The sequence below is a fragment of the Lolium perenne genome, chromosome 4, assembly GCF_019359855.2.
Source record: "Lolium perenne isolate Kyuss_39 chromosome 4, Kyuss_2.0, whole genome shotgun sequence".
In the NCBI taxonomy this organism is placed as follows: Eukaryota; Viridiplantae; Streptophyta; class Magnoliopsida; order Poales; family Poaceae; genus Lolium; species Lolium perenne.
This window is the reverse complement of record NC_067247.2, coordinates 193,818,335-193,836,978: the sequence shown is the minus strand read 5'-3', so window position 1 is coordinate 193,836,978 and position 18,644 is coordinate 193,818,335. Positions and strand designations below refer to the sequence as shown.

Here is an 18,644-nt window from a genome sequence, read left to right as displayed (position 1 = left end):
GCATCAATGTTTTATCCCTAGTGGCAACAGCACAACACAACCTTAGAACTTTCTCACATCGTCCCAGGTGTCAATGCAGGCATGAACCCACTATCGAGCATAAATACTCCCTCTTGGAGTTACAAGCATCTACTTGGCCAGAGCATCTACTAGTAACGGAGAGCATGCAAGATCATAAACAACACATAGATATAACTTTGATAATCAACATAACAAGTATTCTCTATTCATCGGATCCCAACAAACGCAACATATAGAATTACAGATAGATGATCTTGATCATGTTAGGCAGCTCACAAGATCCGACAATGATAGCACAATGGGGAGAAGACAACCATCTAGCTACTGCTATGGACCCATAGTCCAGGGGTAGACTACTCACACATCACACCGGAGGCGACCATGGCGGCGTAGAGTCCTCCGGGAGATGATTCCCCTCTCCGGCAGGTGCCGGAGGCGATCTCCCGGATCCCCCGAGATGGGATCGGCGTTGGCGGCGTCTCTGGAAGGTTTTCCATATCGTGGCTCTCGGCATGCGGGGTTTCGTCACGGAGGCTTTAAGTAGGCGGAAGGGTAGGTCAAGAGGCGGCGCGAGGGGCCCAGACCATAGGGCCGCGCGGCCAGGGCAGGGGCCGCGCCGCCCTATGCTCTGGCTGCCTCGTGGCCCCTCTTCGTCTCGTCTTCGGACTTCTGGAAGCTTCGTGGAAAAATAGGCCCCTGGGCATTGATTTCGTCCAATTCCGAGAATATTTCCTTACTAGGATTTCTGAAACCAAAAACAGCAGAAAAACAAAGAATCGGCACTTCGGCATCTTGTTAATAGGTTAGTTCCGTAAAATGCACGAATATGACATAAAGTGTGCATAAAACATGTAGATAACATCAATAATGTGGCATGGAACATAAGAAATTATCGATACGTCTGAGACGTATCAGCATCCCCAAGCTTAGTTCTGCTCGTCCCGAGCAGGTAAAACGATAACACAGATAATTTCTGGAGTGACATGCCATCATAACCTTGATCATACTATTTGTAAAGCATATGTAGTGAATGCAGCGATCAAAACAATGTATATGACATGAGTAAACAAGTGAATCATATAGCAAAGACTTTTCATGAATAGCACTTCAAGACAAGCATCAATTAAGTCTTGCATAAGAGTTAACTCATAAAGCAATAATTCAAAGTAAAGGCATTGAAGCAACACAAAAGAAGATTAAGTTTCAGCGGTTGCTTTCAACTTGTAACATGTATATCTCATGGATATTGTCAACATAGAGTAATATAATAAGTGCAATATGCAGATATGTAGGAATCAATGCACAGTTCACACAAGTGTTTGCTTCTTGAGGTGGAGAGAAATAGGTGAACTGACTCAACATTGAAAGTAAAAGAATGGTCCTCCATAGAGGAAAAGCATCGATTGCTATATTTGTGCTAGAGCTTTGATTTTGAAAACATGAAACAATTTTGTCAACGGTAGTAATAAAGCATATGTATCATGTAAATTATATCTTACAAGTTGCAAGCCTCATGCATAGTGTACTAATAGTGCCCGCACCTTGTCCTAATTAGCTTGGACTACCGGATCATCACAATGCACATGTTTTGACCAAGTGTCACAAAGGGGTACCTCTATGCCGCCTGTACAAAGGTCTAAGGAGAAAGCTCGCATTGGATTTCTCGCTATTGATTATTCTTCAACTTAGACATCCATACCGGGACAACATAGACAACAGATAATGGACTCCTCTTTTATGCATAAGCATGTAACAACAATTAATAATTTTCTCATTTGAGATTGAGGATATATGTCCAAAACTGAAACTTCCACCATGGATCATGGCTTTAGTTAGCGGCCCAATGTTCTTCTCTAACAATATGCATGCTTAACCATAAGGTGGTAGATCGCTCTTACTTCAGACAAGACGAACATGCATAGCAACTCACATGAAATTCAACAATGAATAGTTGATGGCGTCCCCAGTGAACATGGTTATCGCACAACAAGCATAGTGGTTGGCTCAAGTATTTTGGATGCATGAGAAGTATTCCCTCTCGATACAAGGTTTAGGCTAGCAAGGCTTATTTGAAACAAACACAAGGATGAACCGGTGCAGCAAAACTCACATAAAAGACATATTGAAAGCATTATAAGACTCTACACCGTCTTCCTTGTTGTTCAAACTCAGTACTAGAAATTATCTAGACCTTAGAGAAACCAAATATGCAAACCAAATTTTAGCATGCTCTATGTATTTCTTCATTAATGGGTGCAAAGCATATGATGCAAGAGCTTAATCATGAGCACAATAATTGCCAAGTATCACATTACCCAAGACATTAATAGCAATTACTACATGTATCATTTTCCAATTCCAACCATATAACAATTTAACGAAGAAGAAACTTCGCCATGAATACTATGAGTAGAAACCAAGGACATACTTGTCCATATGCTACAGCGGAGCGTGTCTCTCTCCCATAAAGTGAATGCTAGGATCCATTTTATTCAAACAAAACAAAAACAAAAACAAACCGACACTCCAAGAAAAAGCACATAAGATGTGATGGAATAAAAATATAGTTTCAGGGGAGGAACCTGATAGTGTTGTCGATGAAGAAGGGGATGCCTTGGGCATCCCCAAGCTTAGACGCTTGAGTCTTCTTAATATATGCAGGGGTGAACCACCGGGGCATCCCCAAGCTTAGAGCTTTCACTCTCCTTGATCATATTGCATCATACTCCTCTCTTGATCCTTGAAAACTTCCTCCACACCAAACTCGAAACAACTCATTAGAGCGTTAGTGCACAATAAAAATTAACATATTCAGAGGTGACACGATCATTCTTAACACTTCTGGACATTGCATAATGCTACTGGACATTAATGGATCAAAGAAATTCATCCAACATAGCAAAAGAGGCAATGCGAAATAAAAGGCAGAATCTGTCAAAACAGAACAGTTCGTATTGACGAATTTTAAAATTGCACCAGACTTGCTCAAATGAAAATGCTCAAATTGAATGAAAGTTTCGTACATATCTGAGGATCATGCACGTAAATTGGCTTAATTTTCTGAGCTACCTACAGGGAGGTGGACCCAGATTCGTGACAGCAAAGAAATCTGGAACTGCGCAGTAATCCAAATCTAGTACTTACTTTTCTATCAACGGCTTAACTTGGCACAACAAAACACAAAACTAAGATAAGGAGAGGTTGCTACAGTAGTAAACAACTTCCAAGACACAAAATAAAAACAAAGTACTGTAGGTAAAAACATGGGTTGCCTCCCATAAGCGCTTTTCTTTAACGCCTTTCAGCTAGGCGCATAAAGTGTGTATCAAGTATTATCAAGAGACGAAGTGTCAATATCATAATTTGTTCTCATAATAGAATCAAAAGGTACCTTCATTCTCTTTCTAGGGAAGTGTTCCATACCTTTCTTGAGAGGAAATTGATATTTTATATTACCTTCCTTCATATCAATAGTAGCACCAACAGTTCGAAGAAAAGGTCTTCCCAATATAATGGGACAAGATGCATTGCATTCAATATCCAAGACAACAAAATCAACGGGAACAAGATTATTGTTAACGGTAATGCGAACATTATCAACTTTACCCAAAGGTTTCTTTGTAGAATGATCAGCAAGATTAACATCCAAATAACAATTTTTTATGGCAAGTCAAGCATATTATAAATTTTCTTAGGCATAATGTAAATACTTGCACCAAGATCACATAAAGCATTACAATCAAAATCTTTAACCTTCATCTTAATGATGGGCTCCCAACCATCCTCTAGCTTTTTAGGAATAGAGGCTTCACGCTCTAGTTTCTCTTCTCTAGCTTTTATGAGAGCATTTGTAATATGATGTGTAAAAGCCAAATTTATAGCACTAGCATTAGGACTTTTAGCAAATTTTTGCAAGAACTTTATAACTTCAGAGATGTGGCAATCATCAAAATTCAAACCATTATAATCTAAAGCAATGGGATCATCATCCCCAATGTTGGAAAAAATTTCAGCAGCTTTATCACAGAGCGATTTCAGCTTTAGCAGCTTTGCAAAGCGCGCTTTGCATTAGAAGTGGAAACATTGCTAACACCAATTCTTTTATTAGTATTAACATGAGGTGCAGCAACATGTGTAGCATTAGCATTACTAGTGGTGGTAATAGTCCAAACTTTAGCTACATTCTTCTCTTTAGCTAGTTTTTCATTTTCTTCTCTATCCCACCTAGCACGCAGTTCAGCTATTAATCTTATATTCTCATTAATTCTAACTTGAATGGCATTTGCTGTAGTAACAATTTTATTATGATGATTCTCATTAGGCAAAACTTTTGATTTCAAAAGATCAACATCAGCAGCAAGACTATCGACTTTAGAAGCAAGTATATCAATTTTCCCAAGCTTTTCTTCAACAGATTTGTTAAAAGCAGTTTGTGTACTAATAAATTCTTTAAGCATGGCTTCAAGTCCAGGGGGTGAACTCCTATTATTGTTGTAATAATTCCCATAAGAATTACCATAGCTGTTGCCATTATTATAAGGATATGGCCTATAGTTGTTACTAGAATTGTTCCGGTAAGCATTGTTGTTGAAATTATTATTTTTAATGAAGTTTACATCAACATGTTCTTCTTGTGCAACCAATGAAGCTAATGGAACATTATTAGGATCAATATTAGTCCTATCATTCACAAGCATAGACATAATAGCATCAATCTTATCACTCAAGGAAGAGGTTTCTTCGACAGAATTTACCTTCTTACCTTGTGGAGCTCTTTCCGTGTGCCATTCAGAGTAGTTGATCATCATATTATCAAGAAGCTTTGTTGCTTCACAAAGAGTGATGGACATAAAGGTACCTCCAGCAGCTGAATCCAATAAATTCCGTGAAGAAAAATTTAGTCCAGCATAGAAGGTTTGGATGATCATCCAAGTAGTCAGTCCATGGGTTGGGCGGTTTTTAACCAGAGATTTCATTCTTTCCCAAGCTTGAGCAACATGTTCAGTATCTAATTGTTTAAAATTCATTATACTACTCCTCAAAGATATAATTTTAGCAGGGGGATAATATCTACCAATAAAAGCATCCTTGCATTTAGTCCATGAATCAATACTATTCTTAGGCAGAGATAGCAACCAATCTTTAGCTCTTCCTCTTAATGAGAAAGGGAACAATTTTAATTTTATAATGTCACCATCTACATCTTTATATTTTTGCATTTCACATAGTTCAACAAAATTATTAAGATGGGCAGCAGCATCATCAGAACTAACACTGTAAAATTGCTCTCGCATAACAAGATTCAAGAAAGGTGTTTAATTTCAAAGAATTCTGCTGTAGTAGCAGGTGGAGCAATAGGTGTGCATAAGAAATCATTATTATTTGTGGTTGTGAAGTCACACAACTTAGTATTTTCAGCGTTGGCCATTTTAGCAACAGTAAATAAAGCAAACTAGATAAAGTAAATGCAAGTAAACTAATTTTTTTGTGTTTTCGATATAGCAAACAAGATAACAAATAAAGTAAAACTAGCAACTAATTTTTTGTATTTTGATTTAGTGCAGCAAACAAAGTAGTAAATAAAACTAAGCAAGACAAAAACAAAGTAAAGAGATTGAGAAGTGGAGACTCCCCTTGCAGCGTGTCTTGATCTCCCCGGCAACGGCGCCAGAAATTTAGCTTGATGACGCGTAAAGCACACGCTCGTTGGGAACCCCAAGTGGAAGGTGTGATGCGTACAGCAGCAAGTTTCCCTCAGTAAGAAACCAAGGTTTATCGAACCAGTAGGAGTCAAGAAGCACGTCGAAGGTTGATGGCGGCGGGATGTAGTGCGGCGCAACACCAGGGATTCCGGCGCCAACGTGGAACCTGCACAACACAACCAAAGTACTTTGCCCCAACGAAACAGTGAGGTTGTCAATCTCACCGGCTTGCTGTAACAAAGGATTAACCGTATTGTGTGGAAGATGATTGTTTGCAGAAAACAGTAAAACAGTATTGCAGTAGATTGTATTTCAGTAAAGAGAATTGGACCGGGGTCCACAGTTCACTAGAGGTGTCTCTCCCATAAGACAAACAGCATGTTGGGTGAACAAATTACAGTTGGGCAATTGACAAATAAAGAGGGCATGACCATGCACATACATATCATGATGAGTATAGTGAGATTTAATTGGGCATTACGACAAAGTACATAGACCGCCATCCAACTGCATCTATGCCTAAAAAGTCCACCTTCAGGTTATCATCCGAACCCCCTCCAGTATTAAGTTGCAAAGCAACAGACAATTGCATTAAGTATGTTGCGTAATGTAATCGACAACTACATCCTTAGACATAGCATCAATGTTTTATCCCTAGTGGCAACAGCACAACACAACCTTAGAACTTTCTGTCACTGTCCCAGGTGTCAATGCAGGCATGAACCCACTATCGAGCATAAATACTCCCTCTTGAAGTTACAAGCATCTACTTGGCCAGAGCATCTACTAGTAACGGAGAGCATGCAAGATCATAAACAACACATAGATATAACTTTGATAATCAACATAACAAGTATTCTCTATTCATCGGATCCCAACAAACGCAACATATAGAATTACAGATAGATGATCTTGATCATGTTAGGCAGCTCACAAGATCCGACAATGATAGCACAATGGGGAGAAGACAACCATCTAGCTACTGCTATGGACCCATAGTCCAGGGGTAGACTACTCACACATCACACCGGAGGCGACCATGGCGGCGTAGAGTCCTCCGGGAGATGATTCCCCTCTCCGGCAGGGTGCCGGAGGCGATCTCCTGGATCCCCCGAGATGGGATCGGCGTTGGCGGCGTCTCTGGAAGGTTTTCCATATCGTGGCTCTCGGTACTGGGGGTTTCGTCATGGAGGCTTAAAGTAGGTGGAAGGGTAGGTCAAGAGGCGGCGCGAGGGGCCCAGACCATAGGGCCGCGCGGCCAGGGCAGGGGCCGCGCCGCCCTATGCTCTGGCTGCCTCGTGGCCCCTCTTCGTCTCATCTTCGGACTTCTGGAAGCTTCGTGGAAAAATAGGCCCCTGGGCGTTGATTTCGTCCAATTCCGAGAATATTTCCTTACTAGGATTTCTGAAACCAAAAATAGCAGAAAACAGAATCGGCACTTCGGCATCTTGTTAATAGGTTAGTTCCAGAAAATGCACGAATATGACATAAAGTGTGCATAAAACATGTAGATAACATCAATAATGTGGCATGGAACATAAGAAATTATCGATACGTCGGAGACGTATCAACTGTCACCATCACACCGTGGAGAGTGACTCCGGAGTTCATATTAAAGTAACCTCTAGAGTGCATAATAGACAAGAGTAACATCTACATATTCAACTAGATTACAAAGCTCATGATCACATAAAGATCACACCATGGGAGAGAGAGATGAACCACATAGCTATCGGTAGAGCCCTCAGCCTCGGGGGAGAACTACTCCCTCCTCATCATGGGAGTCAGCAGCGGCGATGAAGATGGCGATGGAGTCGATGGAGATGGATTCCGGGGGCACTTCCCCGTCCCGGCGGCGTGCCGGAACAGAGACTTCTGTCCCCCGAACTTGTCGTCGATGGCGGCGGCGCTGCGGAACCCTTGGTGGAATATGACTGATGCCTTTAGGGTTTTCGCATCTGGGAGAATATATAGGCGGAAGGGCGGCCTCAGAGGCGCCCCAGGGTGCCCTCCCCACCTGGTGGCACGGCAGAGGGGTGGGTGATGTCTACGGGTGCTTCTATTCTTGTAGACAGTGTTGGGCCTCCAAGAGCAGAGGTTTGTAGAACAGCAGCAAGTTTCCCTTAAGTGGATCACCGAAGGTTTATCGAACTCAGGGAGGAAGAGGTCAAAGATATCCCTCTCATGCAACCCTGCAACCACAAAGCAAGAAGTCTCTTGTGTCCCCAACACACCTAATAGGTGCACTAGTTCGGCGAAGAGATAGTGAAATACAAGTGGTATGAATGAATATGAGCAGTAGTAACGGCGCCAGAAAAGTGCTTGTCAAGGCGTGCGATTGATGGTAGTAATATTGCAGGAAGTAAAGATGCAGTAAAACAGTAAACAAGCAGCGATAGCAGTATTTAGGAACAAGGCCTAGGGATCATACTTTCACTAGTGGACACTCTCAACATTGATCACATAACAGAATAAATAGATAGATGCTAGACTCTACACCCTCTTGTTGGATGATGAACACCACTAACTGTGTAGGATTACACGAACCCTCAATGCCGGAGTTAACAAGCTCCACAATATTCAATGTTCATATTTAAATAACCTTAGAGTGCATAACAGATCAACATAACCAAACCAAGTACTAACATAGCATGCACACTGTCACCTTCACACTACGAAAGGAGGCATAGATCACATCAATACTATCATAGCAATAGTTAACTTCATAATCTATAAGAGATCACAATCATAGCCTACGCCAAGTACTACACGATGCACACACTGTCACCATTACACCGTGCAGGAGGAATAAACTACTTTAATAACATCGCTAGAGTAGCACATAGATAAATTGTGATACAAAACACATTGCAATCATAAAGAGATATAAATAAGCACTTCACTATGCCATAACAGTGAATAAGTATTCTGTGAAATATAGCCTAAGAGACCCACACGGTGCACACACTGTCACCTTTACACACGTGGGACAAGGAGTCTCCGGAGATCACATAAGTAAAACCCACTTGACTAGCATAATGACATCTAGATTACAAGCATCATCATATGAATCTCAATCATGTAAGGCAGCTCATGAGATTATTGTATTGAAGCACATAGGAGAGAGATTAACCACATAGCTACCGGTACAGCCCTTAGCCTCGATGGAGAACTACTCCCTCCTCATGGGAGACAGCAGCGTTGATGAAGATGGCGGTGGTGTTGATGGAGAAGCCTTCCGGGGGCACTTCCCCGTCCCGGCGGCGTGCCGGAACAGAGACTCCTGTCCCCCAGATCTTGGCTTCGCGATGGCGGCGGCTCTGGAAGGTTTTCTCTGGTTTCGTCGAACGTGGTAGGGTTTTCGCAACGGAGACTTTAAGTAGGCGGAAGGGCAAGGTCGGTGGAGTCCTGGTGGGGCCACACACTAGGCCGGCGCGGCCAGGGCTTGGGCCGCGCCGCCCTACTGTGTCCCCACCTCGTGGCCCCACTTCGTTTCCCCTTCGGACTTCTGGAAGCTTCGTGGAAAAATAGGACCCTGGGCATTGATTTCGTCCGATTCTGAGAATATTTCCTTACTAGGATTTCTGAAACCAAAAACAGCAGAAAACAGCAACTGGCCCTTCGGCATCTCGTCAATAGGTTAGTTCCGGAAAACGCATAATAATGACATAAAGTATGCATAAAACATGTAGATATCATCAATGATGTGGCATGGAACATAAGAAATTATCGATACGTCGGAGACGTATCAGCATCCCCAAGCTTAGTTCCTGCTCGTCCCGAGCAGGTAAACGATAACAAAGATAATTTCTGGAGTGACATGCCATCATAACCTTGATCATACTATTGTAAGCATATGTAATGAATGCAGCGATCAAAACAATGGTAATGACATGAGTAAACAACTGAATCATAAAGCAAAGACTTTTCATGAATAGTACTTCAAGACAAGCATCAATAAGTCTTGCATAGGAGTTAACTCATAAAGCAATAATTCAAAGTAAAAGGTATTGAAGCAACATAAAGGAAGATTAAGTTTCAGCGGTTGCTTTCAACTTATAACATGTATATCTCATGGATAATTGTCAACAAAGAGTAATATAACAAATGCAATATGCAAGTATGTAGGAATCAATGCACAGTTCACACAAGTGTTTGCTTCTTGAGGTGGAGAGAGATAGGTGAACTGACTCAACATAAAAGTAAAAGAAAGGCCCTTCGCAGAGGGAAGCATCGATTGCTATATTTGTGCTAGAGCTTTTATTTTGAAAACATGAAACAATTTTGTCAACGGTAGTAATAAAGCATATGTATCATGTAAATTATATCTTACAAGTTGCAAGCCTCATGCATAGTATACTAGTAGTGCCCGCACCTTGTCCTAATTAGCTCGGATTACCAGGATTATCATCACAATACACATGTTTTAACCAAGTGTCACAAAGGGGCACCTCTATGCCGCCTGTACAAAGGTCTAAGGAGAAAGCTCGCATTTGGATTTCTTGCTTTTGATTATTCTCAACTTAGACATCCATACCGGGACAACATAGACAACAGATAATGGACTCCTCTTTAATGCATAAGCATGTAGCAACAATTAATGTTCTCATATGAGATTGAGGATATATGTCCAAAACTGAAACTTCAACCATGATTCATGGCTTTAGTTAGCGGCCCAATGTTCTTCTCTAACATTATGCATGCTCTAACCATTTAATGAGTGGTAAATCTCCCTTACTTCAGACAAGACGAACATGCATAGCAACTCACATGATATTCAACAAAGAGTTGATGGCATCCCCAGGAGCATGGTTATCGCACAACAAGCAACTTAATAAGAGATAAAGTGCATAAGTACATATTCAATACCACAATAGTTTTTAAGGCTATTTTGTCCCATGAGCTATATATTGAAAAGGCGAATGATGGAAATTTAAAGGTAGCACTCAAGCAATTTACTTTGGAATGGCGGAGAAATACCATGTAGTAGGTAGGTATGGTGGACACAAATGGCATAGTGGTTGGCTCAAGGATTTTGGATGCATGAGAAGTATTCCCTCTCGATACAAGGTTTAGGCTAGCAAGGTTATTTGAAACAAACACAAGGATGAACCGGTGCAGCAAAACTCACATAAAAGACATATTGTAAACATTATAAGACTCTACACCGTCTTCCTTGTTGTTCAAACTCTTTACTAGAAATTATCTAGACTTTAGAGAGACCAAATATGCAAACCAAATTTTAGCAAGCTCTATGTATTTCTTCATTAATGGGTGCAAAGTATATGATGCAAGAGCTTAAACATGAGCACAACAATTGCCAAGTATCAAATTATTCAAGACATTTTAGAATTACTACATGTAGCATTTCCCGATTCCAACCATATAACAATTTAACGAAGAAGATTCAACCTTCGCCATGAACATTAAGAGTAAAGCTAAGAACACATGTGTTCATATGAACCAGCGGAGCGTGTCTCTCTCCCACACAAGGATGAACTTATTCAAACATAAACAAAAATAAAAACAAACAGACGCTCCAAGCAAAGCACATAAGATGTGACCGAATAAAAATATAGTTTCAAGAGAAGAAACCTGATAAGTTGTCGATGAAGAAGGGGATGCCTTGGGCATCCCCAAGCTTAGATGCTTGAGTCTTCTTGAAATATGCAGGGATGAACCACGGGGGCATCCCCAAGCTTAGAGCTTTCACTCTTCTTGATCACGTTGTATCATCCTCCTCTCTTGACCCTTGAAAACTTCCTCCACACCAAACTTAAAACAAACTCATTAGAGGGTTAGTCCATATCAAAAATTCACATGTTCAGAGGTAACACAATCATTCTTAACACTTCTGGACATTCCCAAAGCTTCTGGAAGTCAATGGAACAAAGAAATCCATCCAACACAGCAAAAGAGGCAATGCGAAATAAAAGGCAGAATCTGTCAAAACAGAACAGTCCGTAAAGACGAATTTTAAAGTGGCACCAGACTTGCTCAGATGAAAATGCTCAAATTGAATGAAAGTTGCGTACATATCTGAGGATCACGCACGTAAATTGGCAGATTTTTCTGAGTTACTACAGAGAATTAGGCCCAGATTCGTGACAGACAGAAATCTGTTTCTGCGCAGTAATCCTAATCTAGTATCAACCCTACTATCAAAGACTTTACTTGGCACAACAATGCAATAAAATAAGATAAGGAGAGGTTGCTACAGTAGTAACAACTTCCAAGACACAAATATAAAACAAAAGTACTGTAGCAAAATAAACACATGGGTTATCTCCCAAAAAGTTCTTTCTTTATAGCCATTAAGATAGGCTCAGCAATTTTAATGATGCTCGCGCAAGAAATAAGAGTTGAAGCAAAAGAGAGAATCAAGAAGCAAATTCAAAACACATTTAAGTCTAACATGCTTCCTATGCATAGGAATCTTGTAAATAAACAAGTTCATGAAGAGCAAAGTAACAAGCATAGGAGGATAAAACCAGTGTAACTTCAAAAATTTCAGCATATAGAGAGGTGTTTTAGTAACATGAAAACTTCTACAACCATATTTTACTCTCTCATAATAATTTTCAGAGGCATCATGAACAAACTCAACAATATAAGTATCACATAAAACATCTTTATTCACATGCATAAAAGTATCATTACCCTCCACATAAGCATAGTCAATTTTATTAGTTGTAGTGGGAGCAAATTCAACAAAGTAGCTATCATTATTATTCTCATTATCAAATATAGGAGGCATATTGTAATCATAATCAAATTTATCCTCCATAACAGGTGGTACTAAAAGACCAATATCATTATAATCATCATAAATAGGAGGCAAAGTATCATCAAAGTAAATTTTCTCCTCAATGCTTGGGGGACTAAAAATATCATGCTCATCAAAGCCAGCTTCCCCAAGCTTAGAATTTTCCATATCATTAGCAACAATGGTGTTCAAAGCGTTCATACTAATATGTTCCATAGGTTTTTTAATTTTCGCATCAAACCATCCATATCTTAAATCAGGAAATATAATAAGAAGCTCATTGTTGTCCATTATGCCTAACTAGTGTAAACAAGAAACAAAAAGATGCAATTGCAGGATCTAAAGGAAATAGCTTCGAGCACACACACAACGGCAACAGAAAAGTACTTAGTTACCTGGGACCGGAGTATGAGTGCCTTTTACCTTTCCTCCCTGGCAACGGCGCCAGAAAAGTGCCTCGTTGCCGGGATCCGGTGTGTGAGTGCCGTTTACCTTTCCTCCCCGGCAACAGCGCCATAAAAGTGCTTCATGTCTACGGGTGCTTCTATTCTTGTAGACAGTGTTGGGCCTCCAAGAGCAGAGGTTTGTAGAACAGCAGCAAGTTTCCCTTAAGTGGATCACCCAAGGTTTATCGAACTCAGGGAGGAAGAGGTCAAAGATATCCCTCTCATGCAACCCTGCAACCACAAAGCAAGAAGTCTCTTGTGTCCCCAACACACCTAATAGGTGCACTAGTTCGGCGAAGAGATAGTGAAATACAAGTGGTGTGAATGAATATGAGCAGTAGTAACGGCGCCGTAAAAGTGCTTGTCAAGCGTGCGATTGATGGTAGTAATATTGCAGGAAGTAAAGATGCAGAAAAACAAGAAACAAGCAGCGATAGCGATATTTAGGAACAAGGCCTAGGGATCATACTTTCACTAGTGGACACTCTCAACATTGATCACATAACAGAATAAATAGATAGATGCTAGACTCTACACCCTCTTGTTGGATGATGAACACCACTAACTGTGTAGGATTACACGAACCCTCAATGCCGGAGTTAACAAGCTCCACAATATTCAATGTTCATATTTAAATAACCTTAGAGTGCATAACAGATCAACATAACCAAACCAAGTACTAACATAGCATGCACACTGTCACCTTCACACTACGAAAGGAGGCATAGATCACATCAATACTATCATAGCAATAGTTAACTTCATAATCTACAAGAGATCACAATCATAGCCTACGCCAAGTACTACACGATGCACACACTGTCACCATTACACCGTGCAGGAGGAATAAACTACTTTAATAACATCACTAGAGTAGCACACAGATAAATTGTGATACAAAACACATTGCAATCATAAAGAGATATAAATAAGCACTTCACTATGCCATTCATAACGTTGAATAAGTATTCGTGAAATATAGCCTAAGAGACCCACACGGTGCACACACTGTCACCTTTACACACGTGGGACAAGGAGTCTCCGGAGATCACATAAGTAAAACCCACTTGACTAGCATAATGACATCTAGATTACAAGCATCATCATATGAATCTCAATCATGTAAGGCAGCTCATGAGATTATTGTATTGAAGCACATAGGAGAGAGATTAACCACATAGCTACCGGTACAGCCCTTAGCCTCGATGGAGAACTACTCCCTCCTCATGGGAGACAGCAGCGTTGATGAAGATGGCGGTGGTGTTGATGGAGAAGCCTTCCGGGGGCACTTCCCCGTCCCGGCGGCGTGCCGGAACAGAGACTCTGTCCCCAGCATCTTGGCTTCGCGATGGCGGCGGCTCTGGAAGGTTTTCTCTGGTTTCGTCGAACGTGGTAGGGTTTTCGCAACGGAGACTTTAAGTAGGCGGAAGGGCAAGGTCGGTGGAGTCCTGGTGGGGCCACACACTAGGCCGGCGCGGCCAGGGCTTGGGCCGCGCCGCCCTACTGTGTCCCCACCTCGTGGCCCCACTTCGTTTCCCCTTCGGACTTCTGGAAGCTTCGTGGAAAAATAGGACCCTGGGCGTTGATTTCGTCCGATTCCGAGAATATTTCCTTACTAGGATTTCTGAAACCAAAAACAGCAGAACAAAGAATCGGCCCTTCGGCATCTCGTCAATAGGTTAGTTCCGGAAAACGCATAATAATGACATAAAGTATGCATAAAACATGTAGATATCATCAATAATGTGGCATGGAACATAAGAAATTATCGATACGTCGGAGACGTATCAGTGGGCCGCGCCCCCCTATGTTGTGGGGGCCCCTTGGCCCCCCTCTGGCCCTTCTCTGGCTCTCTGGGTCCGCCTCGGCAAAATATTGACTTCTGTCTTCGTGGGGTCCAATTCCGAGAATATTTCCTGTGTAGAATTTCTGAAACCGAAAACAGCAGAAAATAGGAACTAGCGCTTCGGCATCTTGTTAATAGGTTAGTCCCGGAAAATGCATAAAAATGATATAAAGTGTGAGCAAAACATGTAGGTATTGTCATAAAACTAGCATGGAACATAAGAAATTATAGATACGTTGGAGATGTATCATTGATCTCCACTTAGGTCAAAATCCTAAGCTTGGGGGAGGTATACCGACATCTCACTCATCTATACATCATATTTCGTCAGAACTTTGTATATCCATGTTTTGCTTTCTTTTTGTTTTTGTTTAGTTTATTTATGTAATTTCTCTTTTATTGAATCTTGGAAGTTGTTACTACTGTAATAACCTCTCCTTATCCTATTTATTTTATTTTTATACCGAGGATAGACTCTAATAGGAAGGAGGTAAGAATTGGAGAGGTTGCTATCCGAAAACAGATTCTGTGATGTCACCGAAAAAATTCTTATTCCCAGGCAGAACGTAATCTTGATTTGACAATTTTTGAGCATATGACCCAGATTATTATCTAAGAGCATCTCCAGTCGCGTCCCCCAAACCGTCCCCCAAACCACGCCGGATTGAGCCTTTGGGGGACGTGTTTTGTTCGTGCCGCCTTTGGGGGACGTCGCTCCCCAGCCGCGTCCCCCAAACGCCGCCCCCAAACATTTAAAATAATATTTTTAACACATAAACCATTTATATCAAATGTAGCATATGAAAAAAAAATGTTTTCGAGGATTGTTTTCAAATTAAATTACAACAAACAATAAAACAAGTAATCAAATATAATAAAAAGGGCTAGATGATACATCAAGGTACCACGGTATTTCCTTTGATCCTCCACAAATGCTCAACGAGATCAGCTTGAAGTTGCTCATGCACAATGCTGTCACGGATCTCTGCGTGCATGGCGAGAAAATCAGCAAAATCTGCAGGCAACTCATGATCAACCTCCGCGAGAGGGCCTTGACACTCATAGGGACCAACATGTGACCTAACATGATTCTTGCGGTCATCCTCGATGATCATGTTGTGCATGATCACACAAGCCTGCATCACCTCCCACATTTGGTCGTGAGACCAGCTTAGAGCAGGGTACCGGACAATGGCAAATTGTGCTTGAAGCACACCAAATGCCCGCTCGACATCCTTCCTGCAAGCCTCCTGTCGTGTAGCAAAGTGAGAATTCTTCAGACCTGATGGATTCGAGATTGTTTTGACAAAAGTGGCCCATTTTGGATATATACCATCGGCTAGATAATAGCCTTTGGTATATTGGTGGCCATTGATCTCATAGTTGCATGGTGGAGCATGCCCTTCCACTAGTCTGCTGAACACCGGAGACCGCTGCAACACGTTGATGTCATTGTGTGATCCCGCCATGCCAAAGAAAGAATGCCAAATCCACAGGTCATAATCTGCCACAGCTTCAAGCACCACACTGCAATATCCATGACGCCCTTTGTATATACCTTGCCAAGCAAACGGGCAGTTCTTCCATGCCCAGTGCATGCAATCGATGCTTCCAAGCATTCCAGGAAATCCTCTGGCAGCATTTTGTGCCATGATCCTTGCAGTCTCTTCCTTAGTTGGCCCTCTCAAGTAGTATTTGCCAAACTTTCCCACCACAGCTCGGCAAAACTTGTACATGCACTCAATGGCAGTAGACTCACTCATGCGAAGGTAGTCGTCCTGTGTATCGGCAGGTGCTCCGTATGCCAGCATCCTCATGGCGGCGGTGCACTTCTGAATGGATGAGAACCCGAGAACGCCTACAGCGTCGACCTTGAGCTTGAAGTAGGGGTCGAACTCTCGAACGCCGTGGAGGATATTCATGAACAGGCCCTTGCTCATCCTGTACCGGCGTCGAAAATTGTCGGCATGTGTTGCCCCGTCGGCGAAGTAGTCGTTGTGCAGCATGGCATGCCCCTCCATCCTCTGCCGGGGCTTCGACTTCCTTCTTCCCGGCCTTGATCCTCCGCGGCGCGGCCTCTTCCTCTTCTCCGCCTCAGCGTCAAGCATGTCCTGGAGGGACGCGATGATCAGCAAATGCTCCCGCAGGTCGTCGTCGAACGCTTGCTCGTCCTCCAGCAGTAGGGCAACCATCTCATCGTCGCTGTCCATGGCTAAAGCAAAATCAATGGTTAAAATTGCGCCGAGGCAGACGACGCAACAAACAGCGACCAATCGCGCCTACCTGGCAAGTCGTCGAGCACCTTCTGTGCGCGGAGGTGGGGCGGATTTGACGGCGCGTTCTGGGAGGCGCTGGCGACGCGGCGGCGGCGGCACGACCGGCGGGAGCCCCAGCCGCGACAACGGTGCTGACTCCCAGCACAGATCAGACGCCCAAACGGCCGGGAAATCCAGCGGCGGCGGTGGAGTGGGTGGCGCGGGAAGGAAGGAGAGACGAGAAAAGAGGCGCGAACCAACGGTTTATGCAAATAGTCGCCGACATGTGGGAGCCCGCCTCGCTTTTCGTTGTGTCCGGTGTCCCCGGAGCGTCCCCTGTGGGACGGGGACGGGCTCGGGGCGCCGGACACCGTATGGGGCCGCGCCGGACAAAAATGGGCTTTGGGGGACGCGGCTGGAACGCTTTTTTTGTCCGGCGCGCCCCAAATCCCTTTGGGGGACGCTTTGGGGGACGCGACTGGAGATGCTCTAACTTTAGTTAGTTGAGCACTTTTCTATTTGAGCAACAGATTGTTTTTTTTTAAATCGATCTTTGCATGTTGTATAGTGTTGGCAGATTTCTGCCATTAGTTGCATTTGCGTGTCTATGTTATTTTTTGTTTCTTTTTGTTGTTCTTGATTTGTTTCTACTTTTCAAAACACAAAAATACCAAAAATATTTCTGTTGTTTCTCTTCATTCGCTTCTTTAGTTTATTTCATTTTCTCGTTATGGTTTGCAATTCGAAAATCCAAAAAGATTTTGCTTTGTGTGTTGATTCAAATTGAAAACCCAAAAATATTCGTTGTTCTTCTTTGGTTTTGTAAAGTTTGTTGCAGGGTTCAATGGTCTTCCGTGACTTCATTGGAGCTTGGTTATCATTTCATATTGTTCAATCCACACAAGTAAAGAGCAATAATGACGGTCATGACAATTCGAGATGTGGTGAGAGGCTGGTATGAACTCTATTTTTTTTTTGTACATAAACTCATTTATGTGAACATTCTTAGTTTGTTTGTGTAAGGTGTATGCTACTTAATGATACTTAGTAGTTTTTTCTCTCTCATGATTAGTTCCAATTTATTAATAGTAGGTAACATGTCATATAGATGTTTGCTTGCATTGCTTTATTTATATAACGGTATAACATTAAAGTATCCTCCTCTGAATGCTTCATTTGAATCGACTTGGCACATGCTCATGCATGCATAAGACTAAACAAAAGTCATTTAAACCTTGATTATTTATCTTGCCTCGAAGTTCTTGTATTACTTTTATGCTTCAGTTAATTTTGTCTGTCGCAAGCATGATCATGACATCTGACGCTTTCATTCTTGATTGTCGCTTCCCAGTCTATTGCTAGCCTTCACTTGTACTGAGTATGAGCTCTACCCATGCATCCAACTACCAAAAACCAAAGTTTGCCAATTGTGTCCACCATATCTACCTACTAGCATTATTGCTATTCCAAGTATATTCATCATGTTTTTTATTTATCTTCCAAATTAAATTTTTTCATGAGAAAATTAGTTAGTAAAGCTCTCACGAACTTGATGGCACATTTACTTTCTTGCACCTAATAAACTTGAGCCATTGTGACTATATTATG

General features: G+C 42.0%; 1 protein-coding gene across 1 annotated transcript in view; it reads right to left on the bottom strand.

Annotated features, from left to right (window-relative positions):
- Nucleotides 1-17,235, bottom strand: part of LOC139839242 (uncharacterized) — a 64,179-nt gene extending 46,944 nt beyond the window's left edge. The window contains exons 1-2 of the mRNA XM_071829294.1: nt 17,065-17,235; nt 15,761-16,993 (exon numbers count right to left, since the gene is read on the bottom strand). Of these exons, the coding sequence (XP_071685395.1) occupies nt 15,761-16,991 (1,231 nt within the window). The 5' untranslated portion in view covers nt 16,992-16,993; nt 17,065-17,235. The remainder of the gene's footprint in view (nt 1-15,760; nt 16,994-17,064) is intronic.
- Nucleotides 17,236-18,644: the final 1,409 nt, after the last annotated feature.